Source organism: Pygocentrus nattereri, chromosome 15, assembly GCF_015220715.1.
Source record: "Pygocentrus nattereri isolate fPygNat1 chromosome 15, fPygNat1.pri, whole genome shotgun sequence".
Lineage (NCBI taxonomy): Eukaryota > Metazoa > Chordata > Actinopteri > Characiformes > Serrasalmidae > Pygocentrus > Pygocentrus nattereri.
Genome location: NC_051225.1, coordinates 10,837,439 through 10,862,868, shown reverse-complemented (window position 1 = coordinate 10,862,868; position 25,430 = coordinate 10,837,439). Strand labels below are relative to the sequence as shown.

The window sequence follows — 25,430 nt, the reverse complement described above, 5'->3', positions numbered from 1 at the left end:
CCACATGAGGTCTAGCATTGTCCTGCATTAGGAGGAACCCAGGGCCAACCGCACCAGCATATGGTCTAACAAGGGTTCTGAATATATTCAGATTCAGATTCCTTTATTGATCCCAGGGGGAAATTGCAGTTGTTATAGTTGCAGCCGCTTATGTAAAAATAAACACTTTACTAATAATTTAAGACAATATAGAGAAAACAGTATGTACACAAGTACTTATGAGTATAGTAAGGTGTCAGTGATTGTGATAGTAATATGAATCATCAGGTATCATCAAGCAGTTACAATTATTTAAATTAAGTTAGTGTCCCTCTGAGTTATTGCACACACAATTGTTATTATTGCACATATGAACAGTTTCGTTTTTTTTTTTAATATTTATATTTAGTTTAGGATTATACTGATTACTAATCTACTGGCTTTGAATGACTGTGTTTTATCTTCTGTTGCATCTGCTGTAGTGTGCTCATGCCGGTTGTCTGATGGAACTCTGCATTCAGCTGTGCATCACCATGCTGGGCAAGCAGCTCATCCAAAACAACCTCTTTGAGATTGGAATTCCGTGAGTACACCCAAACAAGCACACACGTTCCCAGCATACCGGACCAGCGTGTTTACTACATGCCTATAAATGAGTGACATCTGGGTACACCTCATTTTATTTGTACTAGAACACAAATAAAATGGAGACACGCCATGGTGTTTTCCATGACTAAATTGGATTTGTGACTCATTCAAATGTGATAATTGACTGTAATTATTTTTTTGTACACTTCATCTTTAAGAGGTCATGCATACAGATTAAATTGACAATATGTAGAACACACCTAACATTTACACAATACATAACATGTCACATTATTTTCTGAGGGTTGGAAACAGACAAAACTTGCTAACAAATGAAACATATTAACGCACAGCACCTTTTATTGGCTAAAGCTGACGTACAATTAGCATAATTTGTTCTTCAGTGAAACATTTTAAATTCTTAAAACATGTGTCTGTCCCCTCTTTAAATTACATTGATTACAGATTCCAGTAAGTAACGGAGGCTCTTTTTTCAGAAGAGGCAATAGGCTAACACTAGAGCTAACCAGCACAGTGTTGGATGATGACAAAAACTTACACTAGGCCTTTTTTTATGGACTATGTACCAACATGTTAGTTTGTAAGAGAAATATATTTTTTACTGTCCTAGCCAACATTAGCTAGAGTAGCTAGCCTAGTTAGTGAAAAGGTAGCACCCAACCACCCACCGCTAAATGATCCACCTACAGTCATAGTCATAGACCTAGTTCTATTGGATGAAATTATCCAATTGTTGTTACATGTATGTGAGAGACTGAAAAATATTTTTACTAATTACTAAAAATGTGCTTTTTTTCTCCTCAAAGTGCTTCTAGGAAGCTTAAATTAGCTCCTATCAAATGTTGGCTGCTGGAGGAGACCAGTTAAAGAATGCCTGAAGGGAAGGAAAAAGCAACAATAAAAAAGGAATAAAAGAACTATAGACTTACTTTTTAGATGATAGACCGGTTAGCTAGCTAGCTAATCATTTTATAAGATGATTTTGACAGTCCCAGGGATGTTGTGTTGTTGCTGCTGGATGCCTAAATTTCCTTCGGGATCAATAAAGTATCTATCTATCTATCTATCTATCTATCTATCTATCTATCTATCTATCTATCTATGTTTTAAAGTGGACCTTCTGTGGAAAGTAGATTTGGGATACAGGTCAGCTGGTGGTCTTAATTATTTTATATAGTGATTCTGTATAGCTGCAACAGCTGTCTTCATTAAATAAGATGAAAACGTGGGAGTGCTTTAGCTAAACGTTTAAAAGCTAAATAGCTAACTAGCTTGGTAGTTTGTAACCATCCTCCACAAGTCTCTCTAAAGAATGTACCCTTCCACGACTCGCACATCAATAGTCCAGCTGTATTTTACTTCGGATGAAGTGGAAAACTAAATAGAATTTATGATGTGTAAAAAATTGGTTTACAGATATTATCACTGCTAAATTATCTACTCACCTGAAGGAGGACAATTAGGTAAAACATAGCTAGAGCCTGCTAGTCTGGTTAATAGGGTCAGCTCTCCAAATTCATATTCTACTCTTTATTTTTGGAAGATATACTTGTCTACATCTTGTTTTTGTAATTGAGATTATTGTGTGGAATTGACTCCATCAGTTTCCATTGAATTAGAGTTGACTCCAAAATTTCTGCGACTGAACTTCCCAAAGGTCACCAGAGGAGCCTTGCTACCTCTGCCCGCTAAGTTATGTCCTTAACAACACATGCTTGGGTGATATTTACAGCCCTGTTTAAACATAAAATTACAGAACTGTTAACCTGTATTATTTTCTCCGTTCTCCACAGTGAAACGCAAGGTGTACTATGTCCTTGAAGCGCTGGCAACACATATGTTGACAGTATTTATCACGATTACTGTAATTTATAATCATATCTCCTCCCCCCTGTGTTACAGTAAACTAAAGAAACTGATTCGCCGTCGCAAGTCAAAGATGGACTCCAAACAGGAAGAGGAGTTTCACAAAACACTCACTCGCCATGAGAAGGACCACTTCCTCAACCCCTACGTTGGCCTCAATCCAGAGTATATGGAGATGAGTGAGTCACTACACGCCTACACACGTACACACACAAGTAGTCAATGCTGTGAAATGGTTGCAGACTGAACCAGGATCAGATAAACGAGTCACGAGGAAACAAGTGCATTATGGGTACGGTTGTATTTTCTAAACCTGGCATTTTTACATGATCAGCTGTTTTTTGACATAATCTGTGTTCGGAATTTCCGAATTCAGAATGTCTGAATTTGGCTTGGAGCACTGAGGGATATTCTTGAAACAGTGATTATTATTACTGAGCAGGCTTTAAAATCCAATCCAAAGTCCATCATCATGCTTGTCTTTTGTCCGTCCTCAGCTGCCCTGTAGATTTGGTTGGATTAGGGTGGTATCACCTAATCCAGCCTCAGACAGTGAGTGCTGTCTGCTTACTGCCAGCTCCATGAAAGCAAGGCTGTAGAAAGCGAGCTGTGAGCTTTCTCTTTGCCCTCTCATCTCCACTCGCTGGGCTACAGCGTGGGCTGGCCTCCTGCTAAGAGCGAGGCATTATGGGTCCAGAGGGGGCCTAGCAGAGCAGCGCTGAGATTATAAGCTTTAGTTCTGGTGTGGATTCATTAATAACCCGCCCCCTCAGCCCCTCCCTTGCTCACTAACATGCTCCCTCACTCCACTACTGCCTTAGAAGTGTGGCAGTGTATTAGAAGCCACTAACCGATGTATAAGAATATTTCTCCAGTCACATTTGGCAAGTTATGATGAGCTTTGATAAATGCTTTCAAAGCCACAGTTATTTGCTGATCTGAAATTCTACCTGTTTTTCAATCGTTGATACACTATATTGCCTAAAGCTTTCACTCACCGATAGAAATAATTGAATTCAGGTGTTCCAATCACTTCCATGGCCACGGGTGTATGAAACCAAGCACATAGGCCTGCAGACTGCTTCCACAAACACTTGTGAAAGAATGGGTCGCTCTCAGGAGCTCAGTGAATTCCAGTGTGGTACCCTGATAGGATGCCACTTGTGCAAGTCCGGTCATGAATTTTCCTCGCAGCTAAATATTCCACAGGCAACTGTCAGTGGGATTATAACAAAGTGAAAGCGATTGGGAATGGCAGCAACTCAGCCATGAAGTGGTAGCTACATAAAATGACCGAGTGGGGTCAGTGGATACCAAGGCACATGGTGCACGGAGGTCACCAACTTTCTGCAGAGTCAATCGCTACAGACCTCCAAACAACTCAAGAACAGTATAGAGAGCTTCATGGAATGGGTTTCCATGGCTGATCAGCTATATTCAAGCCTTACATCACCAAGCACAGTGCACAGCGTCAAATACAGTGGCATAAAGTGCCGCCACTGGACTCTAGAGCAGTTTGGTGGAGGGAGGATTAAGGTGTTGGGTTTTTTTTTTTCAGGAGTTGGGCTCGGCCCCTTAGTTCCAGTAAAAGGAACTCTTAGTGCTTCAGCACCAAGAGATTTTGGACAATTTCATGCTCCCAACTTTGTGGGAACAGTTTGGGTACAGCCCCTTCCTGTTGCAGCATGACTGTGCACCAGTGCACAAAGCAAGGTTCAAAAAGTCCTGACCTCAACCTGACAGAACACCTTTGGGATTAATTAGAGCAGAGACTGTGAGCCAGGCCTTCTCCCCCAACATCAGTGTCTGACCTCAACAATGCGCTTCAGGAAGAATGGTCAGAAATTCCCATATACACATTCCTAAACCTTGTGGAAAGCATTCCCAGAAGAGTTGAAGCTGTTATAGCTGCAGAGGGTGGGCCGACATCATATTAAACCCTATGGATTAAGAATGGGATGTCACTCAAGTTCATATGTGTATGAAGGCAGACGAGTGAATACTTTTGGCAATATGGTATATGTAAACCAAACAAAGTCATTCAGTGTGGTTTGATGTAAAATGGCAAACTGTAGAGACACTTGCCAAATCAGATTCAGTAAAGATTCCAAATCAGATTCATATCAGATTAAAACTGTTTCTCACGCATCAGGCAGTACATTTGTAACCATTTCATGTGATAACATTCAATGAGGCAGCTTTTAGAGCAAGATGTCAAACTCAACCAAAGGGCCATATTCAAAACAGAAAATTTAAATACTTTTGCAGGCCAGAATTGTGAGCTGGCCCTGACCTTGTGTTTGACACATGGATTTTAGAGGCAGTAAACACTTCAGATGTCTGGTTACTATGACCACCACCACTGGTGTTTCTCTAGAATGAAGCATTTCCCATCAAATCACTCTGAATGACTTTGTTTGCATCTTAAATATTTAAATTATGCAGAAATTCAGAAAAATCGGCGCAGCTGCTTTTTAGTAATATTTTGGCCACTTGCCCACAACACCTGATTTCCCTGATGAACCGTACTTGACACTCTGTTCTGGATTCAGACCCTTAAGCTACTGATGTCCGCCTACATGAGGAAATTTGCTGAAAAACTTCCCAACAAACTTGGCTTGTTTATTTTTGCTTTTCCTCCCCATCTAGTCATCCAGTTTGGGATGGTGACCTTGTTTGTGGCCTCCTTTCCTTTGGCTCCTCTTTTCGCGCTCCTGAACAACATCATAGAGATACGGCTCGACGCCAAGAAGTTTGTCACCGAGTTCAGGCGGCCCATTGCTGCTAGAGCTAAAGATATCGGTTAGTATCTGTACCAGAGGACCTTCGGAGAAGCTCTAATGATTTCTGTGAGATTAAAAAATACATATGCCTGAATTTTTTTTATGCAGTTTGTTAGTATTTAATACCGTTCTCATACTTGCTGTATTTAAAGTCTGTAAGTGTTGTAGTAAAACTCACTCTACAGGTCCTGTGTAATTAATGTGGTATTCTAGACAGGTTTCAGTTAGTTGTTAAGTTAAAGAGCAGCAACATGTCTATTTTAGTGTGTTTGTTACAAGCTTCAAATAAAACATGGACTGTCGCTTAAACTCAAATATTCATGTTTAATCTAGACAGGCTAGAGAATGTTCATGTGAATTGCCGTCAGCTTTCCAACAAGATAACACACTACTAAAATCCCATCGAGGGATTAGCATCAGTTAGGTGGGATTTTTCAAATTTTTTGACCAAATTTTGAGATTTATAGCTTGAACTGAAGGAATAGCACTAATAGCCATTGTTTGCCACTGTGTGGACACTGTCATTCCTACATATTCAACACTTGTTGATAGTATCAACTCAAAGGAAATATCATAAACAGAAGTTCAGAGAAGAGTTAGCATGTATCAGGTGTTGCAGATAGGCAGTAAGTTAGATTTGATGACTGTAAACATTTGCTGAGTCTATCAACACAACACCAGTGCAATAAAGTTCACAGAATAATTTGAAATTTAAAACAGTTGCTGTTATGCCTGTCGCATTGTACAGTATATGTAAAAGGGTTTTTCCTCATGTCATGTTTGTTCTCCGCAGAGATTTACTATGAATAGTATAATACATACCAAATCAATCCAGTTCGGTCAGTATGCATTTTAAAATCCACCACTTACATAAATCCTAAACTGATTGTATGCTCGGTTAATCTGCTTACCGTAGTGATGACCTCTGATGCCTTTTCTGTTTGTATGTTTAATCGTAAGCTTAATTCCCACAGCGCTTATTTACTCTGACATAGAGAATCAGGTGGAGAATCAGGGGGTTCATCTCAAACTGGTGGTGCTACATTTTGTGACAGTACTTTAACGCCACCTCATGGCCATAAGTTCTATATAATCACTCAGTACTTAGCTTTCTTTAAATCAATGATCTCTAATCCAAGTCACCTTTAATCAGTTCATTCTCTCTTTTCTAGGCATCTGGTACAACCTTCTGAGAGGACTAAGCAAAACTGCGGTCATAGTGAATGTAGGTTCTTGACTTCATATCTCTGTGCACATTTATTGTACATTTATACATTTATAGTGCCTAATTTTTGCCCGTCTGTCAAGCCAGTTTTATGATTCAATAAATGCTTAGCAATTAAACTGTCATTGACATGAAATCCAGTTATTTCACCGAATGCCTCTGGTGAATTTCTATTCAGGGAGAAAACTCGCTGAACAGTCTTAGGAGAAACCACACCATAAAACCTCACGCTCCCAAGATGATTTATTCTCTTAATGATCCATGAGAGAGGATTAATTCTCTGATGCTGTCAGGCAATTTAATTGTGGTATCTCTTCCCTCAGGCGTTTGTGATCTCCTTCACGTCTGATTTCATCCCACGTTTGGTTTACCAGTATGTTTATAGCCCTGATGGGACCCTGCATGGCTTTGTCAACCACACCCTCTCCTACTTCAACGTTACTGACTTCCAGCCAAACACACATCCTATAGACCCTATGTTTCTGGGCTATGAAGTGCAAATTTGCAGGTGCTTCTTAAAAATGTTTAAATAGTTAATAGGCTTATATACATACATACACATAGCCTTTGTTACTGTTCAGGCCTAAATTATATACTACATGTAGTATGTTGGTGATCTTCATCATGTGAATACCTTCCTTAGGTACAAGGACTATAGAGATCCTCCATGGTCAGACACCCCGTATGAGCTGTCGAGAGAATTCTGGAACATTCTGGCAGCCCGACTGGCTTTTGTCATTGTCTTTCAGGTCAGTGAAAAAGTGGATGTTGTTCCATAAAGTCCTTCAATGTAAAGTATCAGCTGATACCAAGTGCAATATTGGTATTGCGACATCTGGCAGAGAAGGAGACACAGCGTAATGCTGGGGGGGTTGACACATGGGGAGGGTATACACACACACACATACATCCCTCCCCAGACTGATTTAACACACCAGGCATGCTGCACTAATATTGTCCACTCAGTAACAATTATTTGCAACAGAAAACTGAGAGTCCAGTGCTCTCCCAGGAGGCTCCATGCAACCTTGGCCAAACAAACCAATAGCAGAATGCTACAATATGTTTGTAGATAATACAGCCACACAATGCCCACCTCAAGTAGACTTTCATATTTTAAGTACTTAATTTTTTCACTTTGAATGCACTGATACTCTTATGACTTAGTTCAGCAACAGAACACGAGGGAGTGTGTTATCGCAAAATAACATCACAGCTGTGATTTAGCACAAGCTAAAGGCATCACAGGCATGATGTTATTCACAATAACACATGACCTCGAGTGTTCTATTGCTTTTATACAACAGTTAAATAAAAATAAACTGGGTCGTGAATGTGTCTTTTAATGTTTTAATGATAGCATTTCTTTCCGCCAAATTATAGGTCCTTAACAAGCAGCTCGTTGCTACATTAGAGTAACAAACTCACTCGCTGAGCAGTCTGCTGTAACCCTTTCCTTTTGAAGCCATAGAACTCCAGCCATATCAAGTTTAGCTCAGTTTTGTCAAGTTTTGCCAGATCAATGTTAATGTTGTTTTGTTCCAGCCAGTCTGAAAAGGATCTTACAGCCCATTTTGCTTGGCGAATAGTATTGGGTTAATTTCTGTTTAGCTGCTCTTCTGTCACAGCTGCCGACTGAAAAGCCGCTCAGTGGTGACGACAGTTTGGGAATTTAGTGTCGTCTCATCTTCAGAGTCGGACCATATTGGCTGTCGGTCAAATGTGATCTCAAAAGTGTCCATTTTCTGTTTGTGGCAAAGTAAGAAGGTTAGAACACTTCTCAACCAATCAACTTGCATAGCCAGAACTGACTGTTTTATAATGTATAATATTCACACAATGACATTTTGCGTTTAGCTAGCTTAACCATGTTTTGATGAAAGGCAGTTAGCTTAAGAACAGTCAAAATACTGGTACTGCAAATATCAGGAAGGACTATTAGGCTGTTTTCATTTCCCACTTCAAAAGAGTGAGACTTATTTTAAGAGCTATTAACCATTAAAACTTTCCTCACTGGAGAAAGTTATTCTGGTATCTGGTACCTTACTCATATATGTTGCGTAAAAAAGAGCCCAGATTTGACCACCTTAATGATGGACAGACTATTTGCATCTGATATACTGTATGAAACTTGCATGTGACATAGAGGCAAGCTGAGGTTTAAGCTCAAGTGATGAGTCAGCTTCAGTGCGTGAAATCAAGCACCAGTCTTCATGGGTCTCATTAAACACACCTGATCAGCAATGCCTTCATGAACTGAAATCAGAGCGTTAGATGAGGGTAAACTGATCTCAGCAGCACCTTTGACCCGCAGGGTCTCCAGTTTGACTTGATTTACATGAAGCACAACCTAATTCAGTGGATGGTGAGCCAATGCCAGTGCTCTTGTGTGGAGTTTGAGGCGGCGCAATGAGTGCACTGCTCCCCCTACGGACCAAACCTTATAGTGTTAAAATAAGGACAACTGGAAAGAATGAAATGTCTTTCAGTGGAACATGGAGTGGTTGTGGCATCTGTTTGTGCATGGAAAATAAATCTATGTGTGTACTGTGTTGTACACAAATGATAAGTTTTATTGTTATTTTCTATTTTTGTATTATATAGTTAATCGTTTAATGTCAAATCACTCTGGCTTTGTTTGCAAGTCACTGATTATGAACTCATCTCTGTCTCTCTTCACAGAATGTGGTGATGCTGATGAGTGACTTTGTGGACTGGCTGATCCCAGATATCCCCAAAGACATCAGTGTGCAGATCCATAAGGAGAAGAACCTGATTGTGGAGCTCTTCATGAAAGAGGAGCAAGACAAGAGGCTTTTGCGCAACAGGCAGAGCAACCGAAGCCCGCATCAGCCCCGGTCCCGGCCAGCCTCGCACATACAGACCAACAACCACTAGTCTCTTGAAGGCGACCATCCACTCACACCAGAGTGTGCCATCACTGAGCCTCAGTCAAACATTCTACTGGCGTCTCACTGGAGCCAGAGACTGGGAGAGACACTGCCTGATCATGGTTACGAGGGATGTTACAGGACTGGCATCTTACTTGCACAGTGCTTGGCTTGGTGTTTTTCTGTCTGTTACTTTAAACAAGTGAACCAAATGCAGGGAAGTTGTTTGATTCATATGCAAATTGTGAAGTTTTGTTGGTTCTGGAAGCTGCAAGGCCTCATTTGTTGGTCAAGTGTGATGCAGAGAAGTGTATCTTTTAATGTAGTTTGTATTAACGTTAACTCCTCCTAACTTTATAGAAAAAGCTACCCTTTTCTTTGAATGTCACTGCTTTTATATAGATTTTATATAATTCTTGTTTTTAAGATCCGCTGAGGAAAACGGTCCAACCTGTTCTAATTATATAAATATTCAAAAGCTGTTCACAGTTGTTTGTAATTATTTCATAATAAATAATTAAGAAAGTGGAACATTGTTCTGTGCGATATTGTGCTTGGTAACAGGGTGACCTTTCAGGACAGTTCAGATCACAATTCTAGTGACCAGTGATGAAAGTGGTGCTGTCTTGTGTTTGATGGTGAAGGTAAAAGTACAGTATTCGTGTATAATATTGACAAGTGTGGATTTCTGTCCCTTTCATTTTGGATTATTGGATTTGGATTAAGACATTTACTGAGCGTTAAAACGTGCATGGCTGCTCTGAACCGTCAGTGGCTGGTCAGCAAAGTAAGAGAAAATTGACATTTGTCTTTTGGTCAGTTTAATCAATTTTAGTTACAGTACTTCCAGAGAGGTGGACCATTCTAGATACAGTTCTAATACTATTGAATGTTATTGTATGTCAGACAGATGTCAGTAAAGTCCACCTGAAATAGCTATGAATTTGATGAGGTACAGTACATACGACATTTACTACAGATCGAGGCCTTAATACTCCTGTAAATGAACTGTAAGTTGTTGCTTTTTTTATTTGCGGTCTTATTTACTTGCATGTGTGACTGGGTGGGATGGTTAAAGGATAAGGAGTCTGACAAAGAGGAGTTTGAAGGGGAATTCCACCAATTTTTCAAATCTTCTGCATAACTCGGTGGGTAAGATGTAAATAGAGTTGTTCTGAGTGGTTTGATGTAGAGAAACCAATTCTTCAGAGTGGTGGTGATAGTAGCCAGGGCTCTTAATGTCAGCCATTTTATTTACTATTCAAAACAACTAGTGAACCTACACGTGTAAGTTTTTACATATAATGTTAATGATGATAAAATAATGCTAAATATGGAAGAAGAGGTTTGACTTGGGTGCAATTCTGCCTTAGAAAGCCCTGCATGTGTCTTTCTGCCATGAATAGATTTTAGGCCAAAACCTCATTGTGTAATGCGTTTGTCAATAATAAGCCTTGGAAAACTTGCTTAGATGGTTTTCATTCTCATCTGAAATGTTCTTCTACACAATCGGAATGTTCTTCATGTTCAGTTCTGAACCAAAGAGGTTGAGTATTTAGCTCTGTTGAGAGAAACATACATAAAGGTAAACACGTTTTTAAAGACTGTTACTTTATCCACGTGGTGTACAGTAGATACATATGTGAATGAAAGGACCTTGCTGTGCATTTAATGTCAATAAGACGTCTGTTTTTAGAATCTCTTCTTTTCCCTCTTCATTTACTATAGACATCCCGGCTACTTCCAAAACCACACACTATCACACTTTACATGCTATATAGAATGTACTGCTAATGGTGGTGTACTTTTGAAATACTGTTTAGATGGTAGGATGCAGGATCTTTCAGACCTTTTCCATTCAGCCACCTTAAAAAGTCCCCAACTTGGAATAAACCAGTTTTGTATGCTACTGTGTTTTGCTTGATCATCTCATCCTAGTGGTTCATTTCCATCGCTAACGTTCCACTGTAGTAAAATTCTATTCCTGTATTCGTAAAGAAAATAAAACACCTGAAATGCTGGTCTCGAGTGTGCTTATTGTTTTCAAAGCATGTTAAATGCTGTTGGGACGGCTCTAATTTTGTTTTAAACTTTTGGCAAAATCTTAACTTTATAGGCCCCTTTTTTTCTCTCATTTTTTTTTCTCCAGTTAGAAGTGCAGAATATACCATTGGTGCTGATCCATAGTCACTGACTGATCTGTACACCTCCAGAACTAGGAACGTTGCAACTGCGCACTGCACTTTAAATTTTAGTTTGGTTCCAGAGTTTAAAAAAATACAGGGGGCCCAAAAATATTTGAGCGTTTGTGTTATATTTAATCATGTTTTAAATCTACACTATGCAGGTTTTGGGGATTTGGAGACCTCTCTGGTGGAAATGTGTAATTGCACGCCACAGGTAAAAGAACATTTTGTAACGTCACTTGTGTTTCGGACCCCTTCCCCAAGGACTGAGTCTGAAGACTATTTAAAGATAATTTGTCTCTTGACGACGTGAGTGAATTTTTTTTACTATTGTCGTCGTTTCTTTATCAGTATAATGTTGATTTTGCATTTGAGACCTAACCTTCAAGCTGGACCTTCGTTTTGAGCCTGTGTCTGTGACACTAAAATCCGCCCCCTTGCCTCTGACTTTTACTTTATTATATTGGGCGACTCGCAGCAGCGCATGAGAGGAATTTTGGGCATGTATTTATTAAAAAGATTTGGGTGTTTATTGTCTGTTTGTTGCTAATCTTAGCTCTGTTCGAGAAACAGACCCTTATAGTGTTTGAGAATGAGGCTAATGTTTCAAGAAATGCGTCTAAGCAAATCTAAAAAACTGTAACTTCATAGTAAAAGTCCCAGTCGTTTAATTAAAAATAAGTAAAAAAGCAAATAAGCTTCTGTTGCATCTTTAATAAAAATAAATATATAAATAAATGTTGCTTCCTTTTTGCCTTTTCTTTTTTAAAAGATTTGGGTTTGTGCCATGTGATGTTTTAAACCGTTGTTATTGGCCTTAGCAACTTCAGGCTTCACTGCATAGAAAAGGGGCAAGAGTTGGCAATGGATGAGAGAGAGAGAGAGAGAGAGAGAGAGAGAGAGAGAGAGAGATTGATTGATTGATTGATTGACAGAACAGATCCGTTCATGGACAAATATTAGTGAGTTAGCAACTGATATTAGCAAATTCTTGTGCAAACAGAAACGTTTTGAATGTAGAGAGCGAGTCCCGAGCTGAGGTCGGGAGATGATTCCGCAATTTTGGGGCTACGTAAGAAAATGCTCGCCCACCTGCTGTGGTTTTTCTAATTCTAGGAACTGTCAGCAAGCGTACGTGTGGGTTTATATGACAGGACTGGGGATATATGGTCCACTTTTTAGGTCCTTGTAAGGACTCCAGCACCTGACTAAGTCTGTTCTGTCCTTTCAGTGAAGTACGTTACTGTCGCTTTAAGGAAAGGAGCCAATCAGGAGAGACCGTTTTGAACAGGAAGTTCAAAAGGCACCGTTGCTCTCCGAGGTCGGTTGGGCGAGAGTGGAGGTGTTTTGAAGGTTTCATGTTTTAGACTTTGAGAAGCCGTTATTTCCTCTGTTTCACAGAGAAACGGAGCGGATTCACCTCATGGAGTGAAAACTGGGAGGTCACTGGATTTCGAAACGAAAACGAAATTGAAACACCTGCAACAGAAATGCCGGGAATCCCGCAGTAGACCGGCAGTCAGTCAGTGAATTCCGTGTTACACGTTAATCTCGGCGCTAACGTTCATCTCCACAGACATGGAGAGATTTAAATTCACCTTGTTGGAAATATCTAACAAACTCAGTAGCGATAACTTGGTGAGCCTTAAGTTTCTGTGTGCGGACAAAATCGGCAAGAAAAAAACTGAGGAGGTTGAAAACGGACTCCAGCTTTTCGATTATCTGATTCAGAGGGAAATCATTGGACGCGACAACACTGAACATCTGCGGGAGCTGCTCGACAAAATAGGCCGGCAAGATTTGCTGGGACTTATCGACACCTACGAAGGGCAAGCGGACCCCGCCGAGTTACCCGATAAAGCAGAGCTAGGTTTGTATTTGAAGCTAAAGTTGGCCGTTTCACCTTAAACACTGCCCGAGTTATGTTCTGGCGTCTGCAGGAAAATTCCTGGGCGCCAGGATGAACTGCTGCGCCATTTAAGGTGGAACTGAACATGAACTGGTGAATATGAAGGCAATGCCTCCACCGACCGCTTCTTGAGTAGGAAATTCAGCTGTTGGCCTGATCGTTTGCCTGCTGTTTACTAGCGGTGGCTGGAGTAGCATAAAACTACGTCTGTGAAATAAACAGAGGTGGACGAAGTACACAAATCATGCATTTAAGTTAAAGTAGAGATACCCAAGGTTAAATATTACTCCAGCAAAAGTAGAAGCTTTTCCCTCCACTTGTGTGAAAGTACTAAAGTATTTACCTTCAGATGCACTTAAGTATCGAAAGTAAAAGTGCTAAAAGATTAATTATGGCTCTAATGTCCAGTTATGTCCTGGTCTTTAAAATGGAGACTATTGAAGCAACACTGTAGCCACTAATGCTACTAGGTGTGTTTACAACAGATAGAGCAGTAGTTAAATTATTTTCATTTTATCTGGACTGTCCATCTAACTACATGGTACTGAGTAAACAGTGCTGTTTACTTTGCATCACACAGACCTCTTTCACCTCGAGTCCAGCCTTCATAGTATTAGTGTCAGCGCCTTGCAGTGAACAGACAAGCCTACAACTCTTAATAACTGGACCACAACTAGTCAGCTTGACAAGTTTAATAAGTGCTCTGGTGATCTAAATCAGGGGTGAACAACTCCAGTCCTGGAGGGTCAGTGTCCAGCACGGTTTGGTAGTTTTCAAGTGCAAACACACCCACTTAACCTGGCAGTTAACTGAAGTTGAATGAAGTGATTTACCTGCTCAAACACTAAATTATGCTGGATTCTGTCCCCCCAGGACTGGAGTTGTGCACCCCTGATCTAAATACACAATACACAATAGATGCGCTCGTAAATGATGAGCATGTTTATGTTGCATTTATATGGTAGTAGTTTTAATAAGAAAACTAAGGAAGCATTAATAATGCATCATTTTTTGAGTTTTTGATATTATTCTGCATAAATTGTTCTTGGAAAATTTGAAAAAAATGTGTTCTTCAAAATTCATTACGATGTTCTTTTTGCTTTTCATACTTAAATATTCATAAATTCTGTATCTCTGTCACAGAAAAAATCAACATTGCAACAAATGTCATAGTTGACAATCTGGGAAAGAAGTGGAAAGAATTCGGACGCAAACTGCCCCTCAGTGATGCCAAGCTTGATGGCATAGAAGAGAAACACCCTCGCAACCTGGAGGAGAAAGTGAGGGAGGTCATCAAGGAGTGGAAGAAGATGCGCAAAGGGCAGGCCAAGGTGGACGAACTGATCAAGGCACTTCGTGCTTGCAGCCAGAACTTCACTGCTGATGTTGTGGAGAAAGCGCTCCAGAAAGCCAGTACACCCTGAAAATACGTGATCTTTTCCCTTCACTCTCTTCTTATGTTCAGCTGACTGGACATGTGTGCTGTGTGTGTTGAGTTCTCTTTGTCTCCCTGTGTATTGAGCTCATTTACAAATACAAGGCGCTTTGGCATCTGAATTACTTTGGTACTTCTATGAGAAATCCCATTTTGACTTCTGTGGACTGTTATTCTAAAGCTTTTACTCAGGTATGGTAAGAAAGGGTGGACTATGCTTAAATATGTAAACTGTGAATCCATTCTGTTTACAAAAATGTTTTTCTGATGAGATTTTTTTTTATTGTATTATAAACCAGGCCAAAGTTAGAAAATAGTATGTATAAATGATACGTATATTTTATTATTGAGATATATTTAAAGAAGCATTTCTGCCCCTTTCCACCCAGTTCAAGAATGTTAAAAATAAAAGTTCTTTTATTTGAACTTGAGCTGTGTCTGATGTCAGTTGGGAGCGACTGAGTATGGACGGAAGTCAGATGGCTAATCAACCACTTTACAATAAGACTTGGCAATAGTCTAGATGACAAAAACACAACTGTTGTAACTTAAATATATTGAATGGAGCTCAAAGCTGGGAAGAGGACAAAATTGTCACAAACCATAAAGACACTACACTTTCAGACAACAAGGTACGACACCGTCACTGTAGTGGTACCCTCAGGGGTACAGCTCAGTACCTTTAGTCAGGGAACATAGAAAATATAATCTCCCTGGATTATGGTAGTTAAGTTGTACTGACTCCACACCCCCCTTCTCGTCTCGTCTCCAGGCTTTTTATTTCACTTTTCTGTTTTAAAACAGTTTATAAAAAGATACAAATGTCTACTTTAACACTGGGAAAGACTTATTTAAGGTACACAATTGGATGTTAAAACCACTGTTGCACATTTGAGGGTACACTTACATTGTTTGTACCTTGATGAACGAATCATGTACCTGCATGGTACCTTTATTTCTAACAGTGTATGAACATAGAACCAGGAATAGGTCATGTAAGCTTGTAAAGAACAAATAAATTCCACACAAACATGCTGCCCTCTGAATATCGTCTGTTCCTGGTGTGAAATCTGGGATGCAGTTCAGTTCAGAGAAGGAACAGCAGGCTTACACATTTTGTGGCTCGGGATTCACAGTGTACTAACAGGAAGGTGTGCCCTCATTAAGTAAATATGGGACAGTCAGGCAGGAACATGTTGAAGCGGCTGGAAGTAGAGTTTGAAATGCACTCTGGAACAGTTTCCAAATAATATGATGCTCTCAAAAAGAATGGTTTCTAAATGATTCTTGGCTTAGAAAACTTTTACTTATTACAAAACCTTCATATTAGTATTAAATTTGAATTCTGCCAAACAGTTTGCGTAATTCAGTGGCTAGCATATACACAAAGCCGTAGAGAGTCGTTTGATGCGAAAAGGTTCACTGTAAAGGAAAGTTCTTCTTCTTTCAGCTGCTCCCTTTAGGGGGCACCACAGCGGATCATCTGCCTCCATCTTGCCCTATCCACTGCCTCCTCTACTTTTACACCAACCATCTCCATGTCCACCTTCACTACATCCATAAACCTTCTCTGAGGTCTACCTCTTCTCCTTCTACCCGGCAGCTCCATCTCCAACATTCTTTGCCCAATATATTCACTATTCCTCCTCTACACATGTCCAAACCATCTCAACCTGGCCTCTCTGGCTTTATCTCCAAACTGCTCCACCTTCACTGTCCCTCTGATCTGCTCATTTCTAATCTTGTCCAGCCTTGTCACTCCCAACGAAAATCTCAGCATCTTCATCTGTTTGGTTGTGTTTTGTTCTTAAACATACCTTACCCTACTATACGACAGGCATCGATTCACCTCAGTGTCCACACCACTCACCTGGGATGATGTTCTCCTCCAGGATAATGACATGGTTGTTGCGGTCACTGTGGACCTGCTCATGGTGGAAGCCCAGAGTATGGAGCATCTCATGCTACACTATGTGATGATGGACACAGCCAGGCCTCTGGAGGGACAGGGCCTGCTGTCCTCCAGCAAAGCTTCATAAAATGGACCATATCTTTTTTTTTTCTTTTTTTTTTTAAAACTATAAAGTGCATTAACAGCATTTGTGTGGTTTTTTGTACTAAAAACATCCATCCATCCATCCATCCATTTTCTAAGCCGCTTCTCCGTCAGTCATCATTTATTTTAATATGACTATTTTCCAACCTTTCTATGTCTCTTAGAAGTGAACAGACTGCTTTGTTACTACACCTTTAGAAATATTATATGTAAATTACCTCTGTTTTGATTGGCCAACCTGTACTGTGCTTTGATTAAAAAGCAGTTTCACTCCTTGTAACTTGAGTGTAAACTGGAGTGGCTAAAGTGCTATAGGCCGAATAGATGAATGTGTTAATGCACTTGTTTTTGTGACATCACAAAAACATGAATTCAGTTGTTATAGCATAGTGACTAGCATCCTAGCACCCCTTCTCCGCCTGGGCAAGCACACCACTGTACACTAAAAAGTGCAAGACTCTTAGCGCTACATGTTGTTTCTGAAGCTTAATTTACATATACGACCTTCATAAATTAGAAAGGGAGTGGGCTGTTTTGACCACTATGATGTATTTAAAGCAAGGAAAATTCAGTTTTCTTGATGTGAGCTTCATTAATTGATAGGTTTGATCAAATTATTAGGCCAATAATGAATGGCAGTTAGTAGCCAAAAGTTAGCATGATGTCGTTTGTGTGCATCATTAGCATTTTTGAAATGTTCTACGCACCCTGGATCTGGATTGATATACAACCCCAATTCCAGTGAAGTTGGGACATTGTAAAACATAATGAAAACAGAATATGATGATTTGCAAATCCTTTTCAACCTATATTCAATTGAATACACTACAAAGAATTCCACCTACAAAGCTTCAACAATTAGTGTCCTCAGTTCCCAAACGCTTATTGAGTGTTGTTAAAAGGAAAGGTGATGTAACACAGTGGTAAACATGCCTCTGTCGCAACTTCTTTGGAACGTGTTGCAGACATCAAATTCAAAATGAATGAATATCGTATTCTGTTTTTATTTATGTTTTACACAACGTTGGAATTGGGGTTGTACAAGTAATCCCTATGGCCATTCCGCCACACGAACCAGATGCAGGTAATGCTGTATAGGCTTGTGAGGTCTTTTATGATGATTTTTCTCTCAGTTTCATCTGCATGAGACTAGAAAGTTAATTTTGTCATGATACCTCATAATCTGATACTGATCACGAGACGTCATTCCCAAATGTACTTTCAGAATGTCCGAGTTCCCTGACCACTTTATTCTAAACCACTTTGTGGCAGGTATAGGTACAATTAGAGACTATAGCCCATCTGTTGATGCACTACTTCTGTTCCCGCCACAAATATTGGCACCCCTGGTCTCAGATCACTTTCCATGTGTTCTCCAGCATTACAGCAGAAAACTCACAGCTGTTATTATTGCAAAGGGAGGCTGCACAAAGTATTAAATGAATAGATTTCAGAAAAATATTTATTTCCTAATAAGATTTGATTTTTTTTCAATCATACTTGAAGTAAACGTCTGAAACCAGGCTTGCTTTGTGGTCAAATCATGTGTAGACTTGACAAAGCCAGCTGGAGACGCTTAAAAAGTAGAAACAGTCATAGCTGTTGTAAGATGTTGGAAGGCCAAGGAGATGAGAAGGCAGGATGTGTGTGTGAGCTAGCAGTTTTATTGTTGCCCATGATGAAAATAGCAAAGAAAGAGGCAAGCGCTAAAGAAATGAACAGAACCACCAAAAGCAAAGAACAGAACAAAATGCACAGGAGTAACTACTCAAATCAAGAATCTGCAAAACACAGTACAAACAAACATACTAAAAACACCACCAAGCAAGGAGCAGATCAAACCAAGGACAATAAATAGACACAGTACAGTAGCACATGAGAAACACCTGAGGCTAACAAGAGGGCGGGACTGCAGATTACACACAGGTAGGACAGATGACTGTGGAGGAGACCGACCAGAACAAATAAAGCACGTGGCAGACGTAAACAAAAGCACATGGACACAGATGGGCAGATGAAGGCAGAGACAGACAGTAACAAGGAAGGTAAAACAGGACAAGAGGGGATTTCACAGCTGTAAACTGTTATACAAAGATTGTCATGTTTCTGCTGACAGGACATCCTAAACATGGGTGAGTGAGTTTTTAAGCTTGTTAAATCTGAAATTTGTAAGATCTTTCACTAAAACTAAAGTAGTATTACTGAGTCAGGAGAAAAAAACATGCTTAAACATGTTGGGTGTGCCCTGCTGTGCATTCACCCTGTAAATCCTGAAAAAAGTCCAGAGGTGTGGAGTCAGATTTTGCAGGAGTTCTTGGATTCTTCTTCACATCATTAAGTTATTAAGTGATACTTTTTTGATCCCACAACCGGGGAAATTCCACCTCCGCATTTAACCCATCCAAGTGAAACACCACATACACACTAGTGAACACACACACTAGGGGGCAGTGAGCACACTTGCCCAGAGCGGTGGGCAGCCCTATCCATGGCACCCAGGGAGCAGTTGGGGGTTAGGTGTCTTGCCCAAGGATACCTCAGTCATGGACTGTCGGCCCTGGGGATCAAACTGGCAACCTTCCGGTCACAGGGCCAGATCCCTAACCTCCAGCCCACGACTGCCCCCAAATCATGCATCTGTATGTATTAATGTTTAGCTTTCAAATGCAAAATCAGCATCATAAGGATGAAGATATGATGACAGCAGTAGATAATTCACTTACATCCTCAGAAGGAAAAAGTTTTGAGTTCTCTTTGAATACTTTTCCAACTTTTTTCCAACTCATAAGACATTTTTGGGCAGGTAAAAGTGATTACATTTTGACAGAAACAGAATCTATTTTAGAAAATTGCCCTGTAAATAACATGATCTAATGCATTGTGCTCACTACGAACAGAAGCCTGAACAAATTATTTTGATTTTATAAACAACTGTCCATCACATGCTTAAATCAGATAAAATGACATTTCTGGGATCGTTTGACAGCTTGTAAATTCACACCATAATGATGACCAGCAGTCGAAGGATATGGTAACATGCAGCTGATACGGCTTTAGTGAGAGTAAAATTACTGGCAGCATATTCCACTTTAAAATTTGACCTTTAAACTTTTGTTTTTCCTGAGGAAGTACAACTCCAAATATGTTTCAAGGAGAGCATGATGATAAAAGCAGTGTGTAATCACTTTCTTTGGATGCATATAAAAAAAAACAACAACAAAGCTTTAGTTTTTGCCCTACACCACTGGTCAGTTTCTGTCACAAGTGCTGATGTTGACCAGACATTATTTGGCTGGTGGACCATTCTCAGCACAGCAGTGACACCAGCAGGGTGGTGTGTGTGGTGCTAGTCTACCACCACTGCAGTGCTAATGAAGTCTCCACACAGCGGTGTCACTGCTGGGTTGACAGCGGTGCGCCATCCAAAAAAATGGTAATTTTCTTACTACAGACTGGCAAGTGGTCAAAAACTGACCACTGATAAAAGGCTAGAGGATGGTCAACACAAAATGCACATCATCAGAAAAGCTTCCATCTCTAACTGTACACTAACAAGGTGAAGCCAGAAGGGATATTTCTGATGACGTGAGTAACAAAAGACTTGCTGTCACATTTTGACGTCACAACTAAAATGAAATTTTCTGTCATTTGGTTTTATTGCATGCATAAAAAGTACCACTAGGGAGCGACAAGTGCTGACTTTGTCCTGTAAGCCCTCCTAAAAAATGATAAATTTAACCAACTATAATGCCAGCAAAAATAATGAAAATAATTATATTGCCAGTCCAGTTGAGCTCTGATAATCCAGTGTATTCATTATGTCAAAGAAACTGTGACCTCAAGTCTTACCAAAATGTTTGAAATTTCTTTCTAAAACAAACCTAACTAACCAAAGTTAATGCCCATTTGAGGGTTTAAAAAGGTTAAAAATATAAAAATGTGGCTTCTGAAAAAAACTAAGGGCTAACATGGTACAGTTTCTTCAAGCCTGTGGGAAAAGCCTCTCAGGTGGCTGCTCATGAAACTGCATGAGAGAATATGATGTCAATATGTATTTTTTGGTGCTGCATAATTACATTTGTCTTCACTATTCTGAAATGTAGAAAAGAGTTTAAAAAAAAAAAAAAAAGGCCCAGTCCACACTTGTACTGTTACTACACTGCTCAAAACAAATAAAGGGAACACTCAAATAACACATCCTAGATCTGAATGAATGAAATATTCTCATTGAATACTTTGTTCTGTACAAAGTTGAATGTGCTGACAACAAAATCACACAAAAATCATCAATGGAAATCAAATTTATTAACCAATGGAGGCCTGGATTTGGAGTCACATACAAAATTAAAGTGGAAAAACACTACAGGCTGATCCAACTTTGATATAATGTCCTTAAAACAAGTCAAAATGAGTATTGTATTGTGTGTGTGGCCTCCACGTGCCTGTATGACCTCCCTACAATGCCTGGGCATGCTCCTGATGAGGTGGCGGATGGTCTCCTGAGGGATCTCCTCCCAGACCTGGACTAAAGCATCCGGCAACTCCTGGACAGTCTGTGGTGCAACGTGGCGTTGATGGATGGAGCGAGACATGATGTCCCAGATGTACTCAATCGGATTTAGGTCTGGGGAACGGGCGGGCCAGTCCATAGCTTCAATGCCTTCATCTTGCAGGTACTGCTGACACACTCCAGCCACATGAGGTCTAGCATTGTCCTGCATTAGGAGGAACCCAGGGTCAACCGCACCAGCATATGGTCTCACAAGGGGTCTGAGGATCTCATCTCGGGACCTAATGGCAGTCAGGCTACCTCTGGCGAGCACACTCTAAAGAAATGCCACCCCACACCATTACTGACCCACTGCCAAACTAGTCATGCTGAAGGATGTTGCAGGCAGCAGCATCTCCAGACTCTGTCACGTCTGTCACATGCTCAGTGTGACCCTGCTTTCATCTGTGAGGAGCACAGGGCGCCAGTTGCGAATTTGCCAATACTGGTGTTTTCTGGCAAATGCCAAGCGTCCTGCACGGTGTTGGGCTGTGATGGTGTTGATGTGCCATCCTGGATGAGCTGCACTACCTAAGCCACTTGTGTGGGTTGTAGAGTCCGTCTCATGCTACCACGAGTGTGAAAGCACCACCAACATTCAAAAGTGACCAAAACATCAGCCAGAAAGCAGAAAGGTACTGAGAAGTGGTCTGTGGTCCCCACCTGCAGAACCACTCCTTTATTGAGTGTGTCTTGCTAATCGCCAATAATTTCCACCTGTTGTCTGTTCCATTTGCACAACAGCAGTGAAATTGATTGTCAATCAGTGTTGCTTCCTAAGTGGACAGTTTGATTTCACAGAAGTTTGATTTCCTTGGAGTTATATTGTGTTGTTGAAGTGTTCCCTTTATTTTTTTGAGCAGTGTATAAAAAAAACTTAGAGAAGTACAAAAGTCCTTAATGCAAGTAAAATGTAAAGATATTTTATTCAAAGTAAGAGTGCAGCATTTCTATTGGTCCATTCATTATGAAACTGAGTTCAATTCCACTGTTCTGTCCCCTCATCTCAACAACAGGGATATGACCCGCTACGGATTCCCTAGACCAGGGGTCGGCAACATGTGGCTCCACAGCAGAATTAGATTTGTAGGTAAAAATAAAATAATCCTCCTTCGCAGTAAAATAAAGCTCTGCTCGTCATTCAACACAGTTTTAATAATAAATGGTCTTAAACGCTGGAGGTAATTTTGCCTATATCTGCTAATTCAACCTTTAACCCGAAAGGTAGGCGAGCAGACTGCTGGTCACTGTAGCAACAACACTTTCACCTAGCTAGTAGCTAATAAAAAGACAGATTTAATGGACACCATGGAGACAAATGGACACCAGCTGTTTTCCTGATACGTTTAATCTGCAACGAGAAACTGACAAACACTAGTTGCAAGTCAGCTTCTCATTCACCAACATCTTGTTCAAGCTGGCGAATGAAAAGCCTTCAGCCTCATAAAAAGTTGAATGTTGAAAGACATTTTTCAAGAAACAATTTCACTTTTGTGGAAAAGTTTCCTGCTAGAGATGCGAGAAAAGCAGCTATAGTTAAGCTAAAGCTTAAAGCACAGCAAAGTAAGTCTGCATTTTCGTTTAGATTTTTTTAGTCTAGACTTGTACATTAGTGCATACTGAGATATATTTACAAATACTGTGTCTCCCAAGGTGGTTTGGTTTTTGTTGAAAGGACAAAACGGCTCTTCTTAACATTTGGGTTGCAACCCCTGCCCTAAACCTTCCTGAAAGAAATGAACCATACATACAAACCACAGAGAAGAACCCAAATAACTGATTCTTGTGTGTTTATTTGGATTTTTACATTGATTAGTATAGCTTGTTACAGTAGTTAAAGGTAAGTCCATGTGCAGAGCTGTGCATGTCGATGTGAAGTCCAGAATGATTCAATCTTCTGACACACTCTCACAGTTTGCGCAGGCAGACAAACACAGATAAACACACACACACACACACACACACACACACACACACACACACACACACACACACACACATCCCCTGCTCAGATAACCACAAATAAGCCACTAGTTTTTTTTTTCCTCTTTAATCAGTTAAGCTCGGCTGAAAAAGTAAGCTGTTCTCCAAGTAAAACCAGAAAAGAAATTTAAAATTATAACTAAAACTACTCGATTTTTCAAATCTCCCTTTCCAAAAAAAAAAAAAAAAACTCCTGAAGACGAGAAATTGAAAAAGAACCTCTACCCATTTTGATCCTTAAATTTCATGTATTGTACAACTCTGTATTATGTAACAAAACAAAACCTTCACTCAATGAAAGATTAGAAAACCGTATGCTTTCTGAGTTGAATCAGAAATTCCTATAATTATACTCTTTTTCTGACCTACAACCAGCATCTATGTGCATCACCAGTCAAAGAAAGTTTGGCCTGTCCTCAACTACTAAACATGTTCAGGAAAAGGGACATGTACACGCCAACATACACCTGTGAAAGATTCAAAAACGTGAATACAAAGAAAACTGGTCAAAATAAATACTTGAAATGATCTGCGGCGTAACTGAAAGAAGACGATGAAGAGGACTGTACAGGAGAGAAGTGCCATAAGTAACTAATTATGACCAAGGATGGAGGCCCATGTTCTCTCTGTGAAGATCCTTTCAGAGAAATCTAAAAGCCCGTTGTCCGTTTTCTACTGTGCTTCTGGTGATGACTGCAGCTGTGCGCTACTTCTGCCCCTGGCGTCTTCCCATAAAGGCACTGTACTTGTAACGTCTCTGACAAAGCAGAAGGTTCAGGGCAATATACAGCGGCATGATGCTAAATTCTCTAGCCTGTCGATAAAGAAAAGATTCTTTATTTATTTATGATGTGGCGATGGTCGGCAGGTCGGCCTCTCCCGCAGCTTTGTGTTTCACGGCCGAGTTGCGGCCGCTGCTGCCGCAGTTCAGCGTTTTCCGTTTAGTTTGGTGGGTCTCGCCCGGGGCGAGGCGGGTCATCAGGATGCGATAACTTGGACGTAGTTAGCAGGGTAGAGGCCCACATCTCCGCTGTCCAGCTGCCCCTTGCACCAGCCCTGCTCGTCCTCCTCGCCCAGCTTCATCAGCTCTTCACCTGCCACAGAGCAAAATACACATGATCACATGAACAAAGGTTTGCTTCTTTAGTTCTGCGCTGGAGCTACAAGGCTAATTAAGCTAACAGGTACTATACATGATTAGCAAACCTAAATCATCACATACATGACTGGAGCCACATCAAAAAGGCTTCTGCCAGCCTAAAACTAGTGCTAAATATAATATTTCTAGCATTATTAGTCCTCTACCTCATTTTTTGACCGATTCATGATTTTACATTGTTCTCCCGCGACAATAATATGTATCGGCACTGTGGGAAGTGCTGTGGTGTCAACTGCTTGTGACTGCTAGCTTAGCCAGTGATCTACAGGCTAAAAAAACTAAGCTAGTATTCATGTAACTCTGACCTCGGTTATCAATTCTGTATTTATTCAGCACAAAATAGACGACAGGTACATTGTAGGTTTGACACCCTTTCAGCCAGATAAAGAATCCAAACTGAGGTAAGTGATCTGCTAACCGCTAACTAGCTTTCAACTTGTTGTTTTCGTTATCTGAGGAGAGCCGTTTTGGTCATTAGCACTAAATTTTGTCCATTGTAATGATAATTTGAAGACCGAACTACAGCTGCAACCCAACCCAAGACAACCCAAACTGACCACCCTCACAAATCCACCTCAAAGCAGTTGGAGTTGCTCAAAAGTTCCTTCTACCTTCAAAATACATAATCAGAATGAAGGGTTTCTGGCAACTTTCGAGACTTCTGCCTTTGCAGGATGCCATTAGGCATGTTTACCACAGATGTAAAGATGGATATGCTTTTCTTTAGCTTGCCTTTAAGTAATCTCAACTAGCAGGGGTGCCAGTTTGGCACTGGTCAGGAGGCTAAAGCACACATACAG

General features: G+C 40.4%; 3 protein-coding genes across 11 annotated transcripts in view; 2 read left to right on the top strand and 1 right to left on the bottom strand.

Annotated features, from left to right (window-relative positions):
• The window catches only part of ano1a (anoctamin 1, calcium activated chloride channel a), a 54,799-nt gene extending 43,425 nt beyond the window's left edge, over positions 1-11,374 (top strand). For all 3 annotated transcript variants that reach the window (XM_037545194.1, XM_037545192.1, XM_037545193.1), the window contains 7 exons: positions 462-562; positions 2,491-2,633; positions 5,104-5,256; positions 6,410-6,462; positions 6,786-6,970; positions 7,106-7,211; positions 9,145-11,374. In XM_037545194.1, coding sequence (XP_037401091.1) covers positions 462-562; positions 2,491-2,633; positions 5,104-5,256; positions 6,410-6,462; positions 6,786-6,970; positions 7,106-7,211; positions 9,145-9,360 — 957 coding nt within the window. In that variant the 3' untranslated portion in view covers positions 9,361-11,374. The remainder of the gene's footprint in view (positions 1-461; positions 563-2,490; positions 2,634-5,103; positions 5,257-6,409; positions 6,463-6,785; positions 6,971-7,105; positions 7,212-9,144) is intronic.
• Positions 11,375-12,833: 1,459 nt separating this feature from the next.
• On the top strand, positions 12,834-15,005 carry fadd (Fas (tnfrsf6)-associated via death domain). The gene is made up of 2 exons (XM_017684655.1): positions 12,834-13,409; positions 14,592-15,005. The coding sequence occupies exons 1-2, from the start codon at positions 13,118-13,120 to the stop codon at positions 14,870-14,872; spliced, it is 573 nt and encodes a 190-aa protein (XP_017540144.1). The 5' UTR covers positions 12,834-13,117; the 3' UTR covers positions 14,873-15,005.
• An 8,256-nt stretch (positions 15,006-23,261) lies between these two features.
• Positions 23,262-25,430, bottom strand: part of pacsin3 (protein kinase C and casein kinase substrate in neurons 3) — a 44,363-nt gene continuing 42,194 nt past the window's right edge. For all 7 annotated transcript variants that reach the window (XM_017684662.2, XM_017684656.2, XM_017684657.2 and 4 more), the window contains one exon: positions 23,262-24,565. In XM_017684662.2, coding sequence (XP_017540151.1) covers positions 24,554-24,565 — 12 coding nt within the window. In that variant the 3' untranslated portion in view covers positions 23,262-24,553. The remainder of the gene's footprint in view (positions 24,566-25,430) is intronic.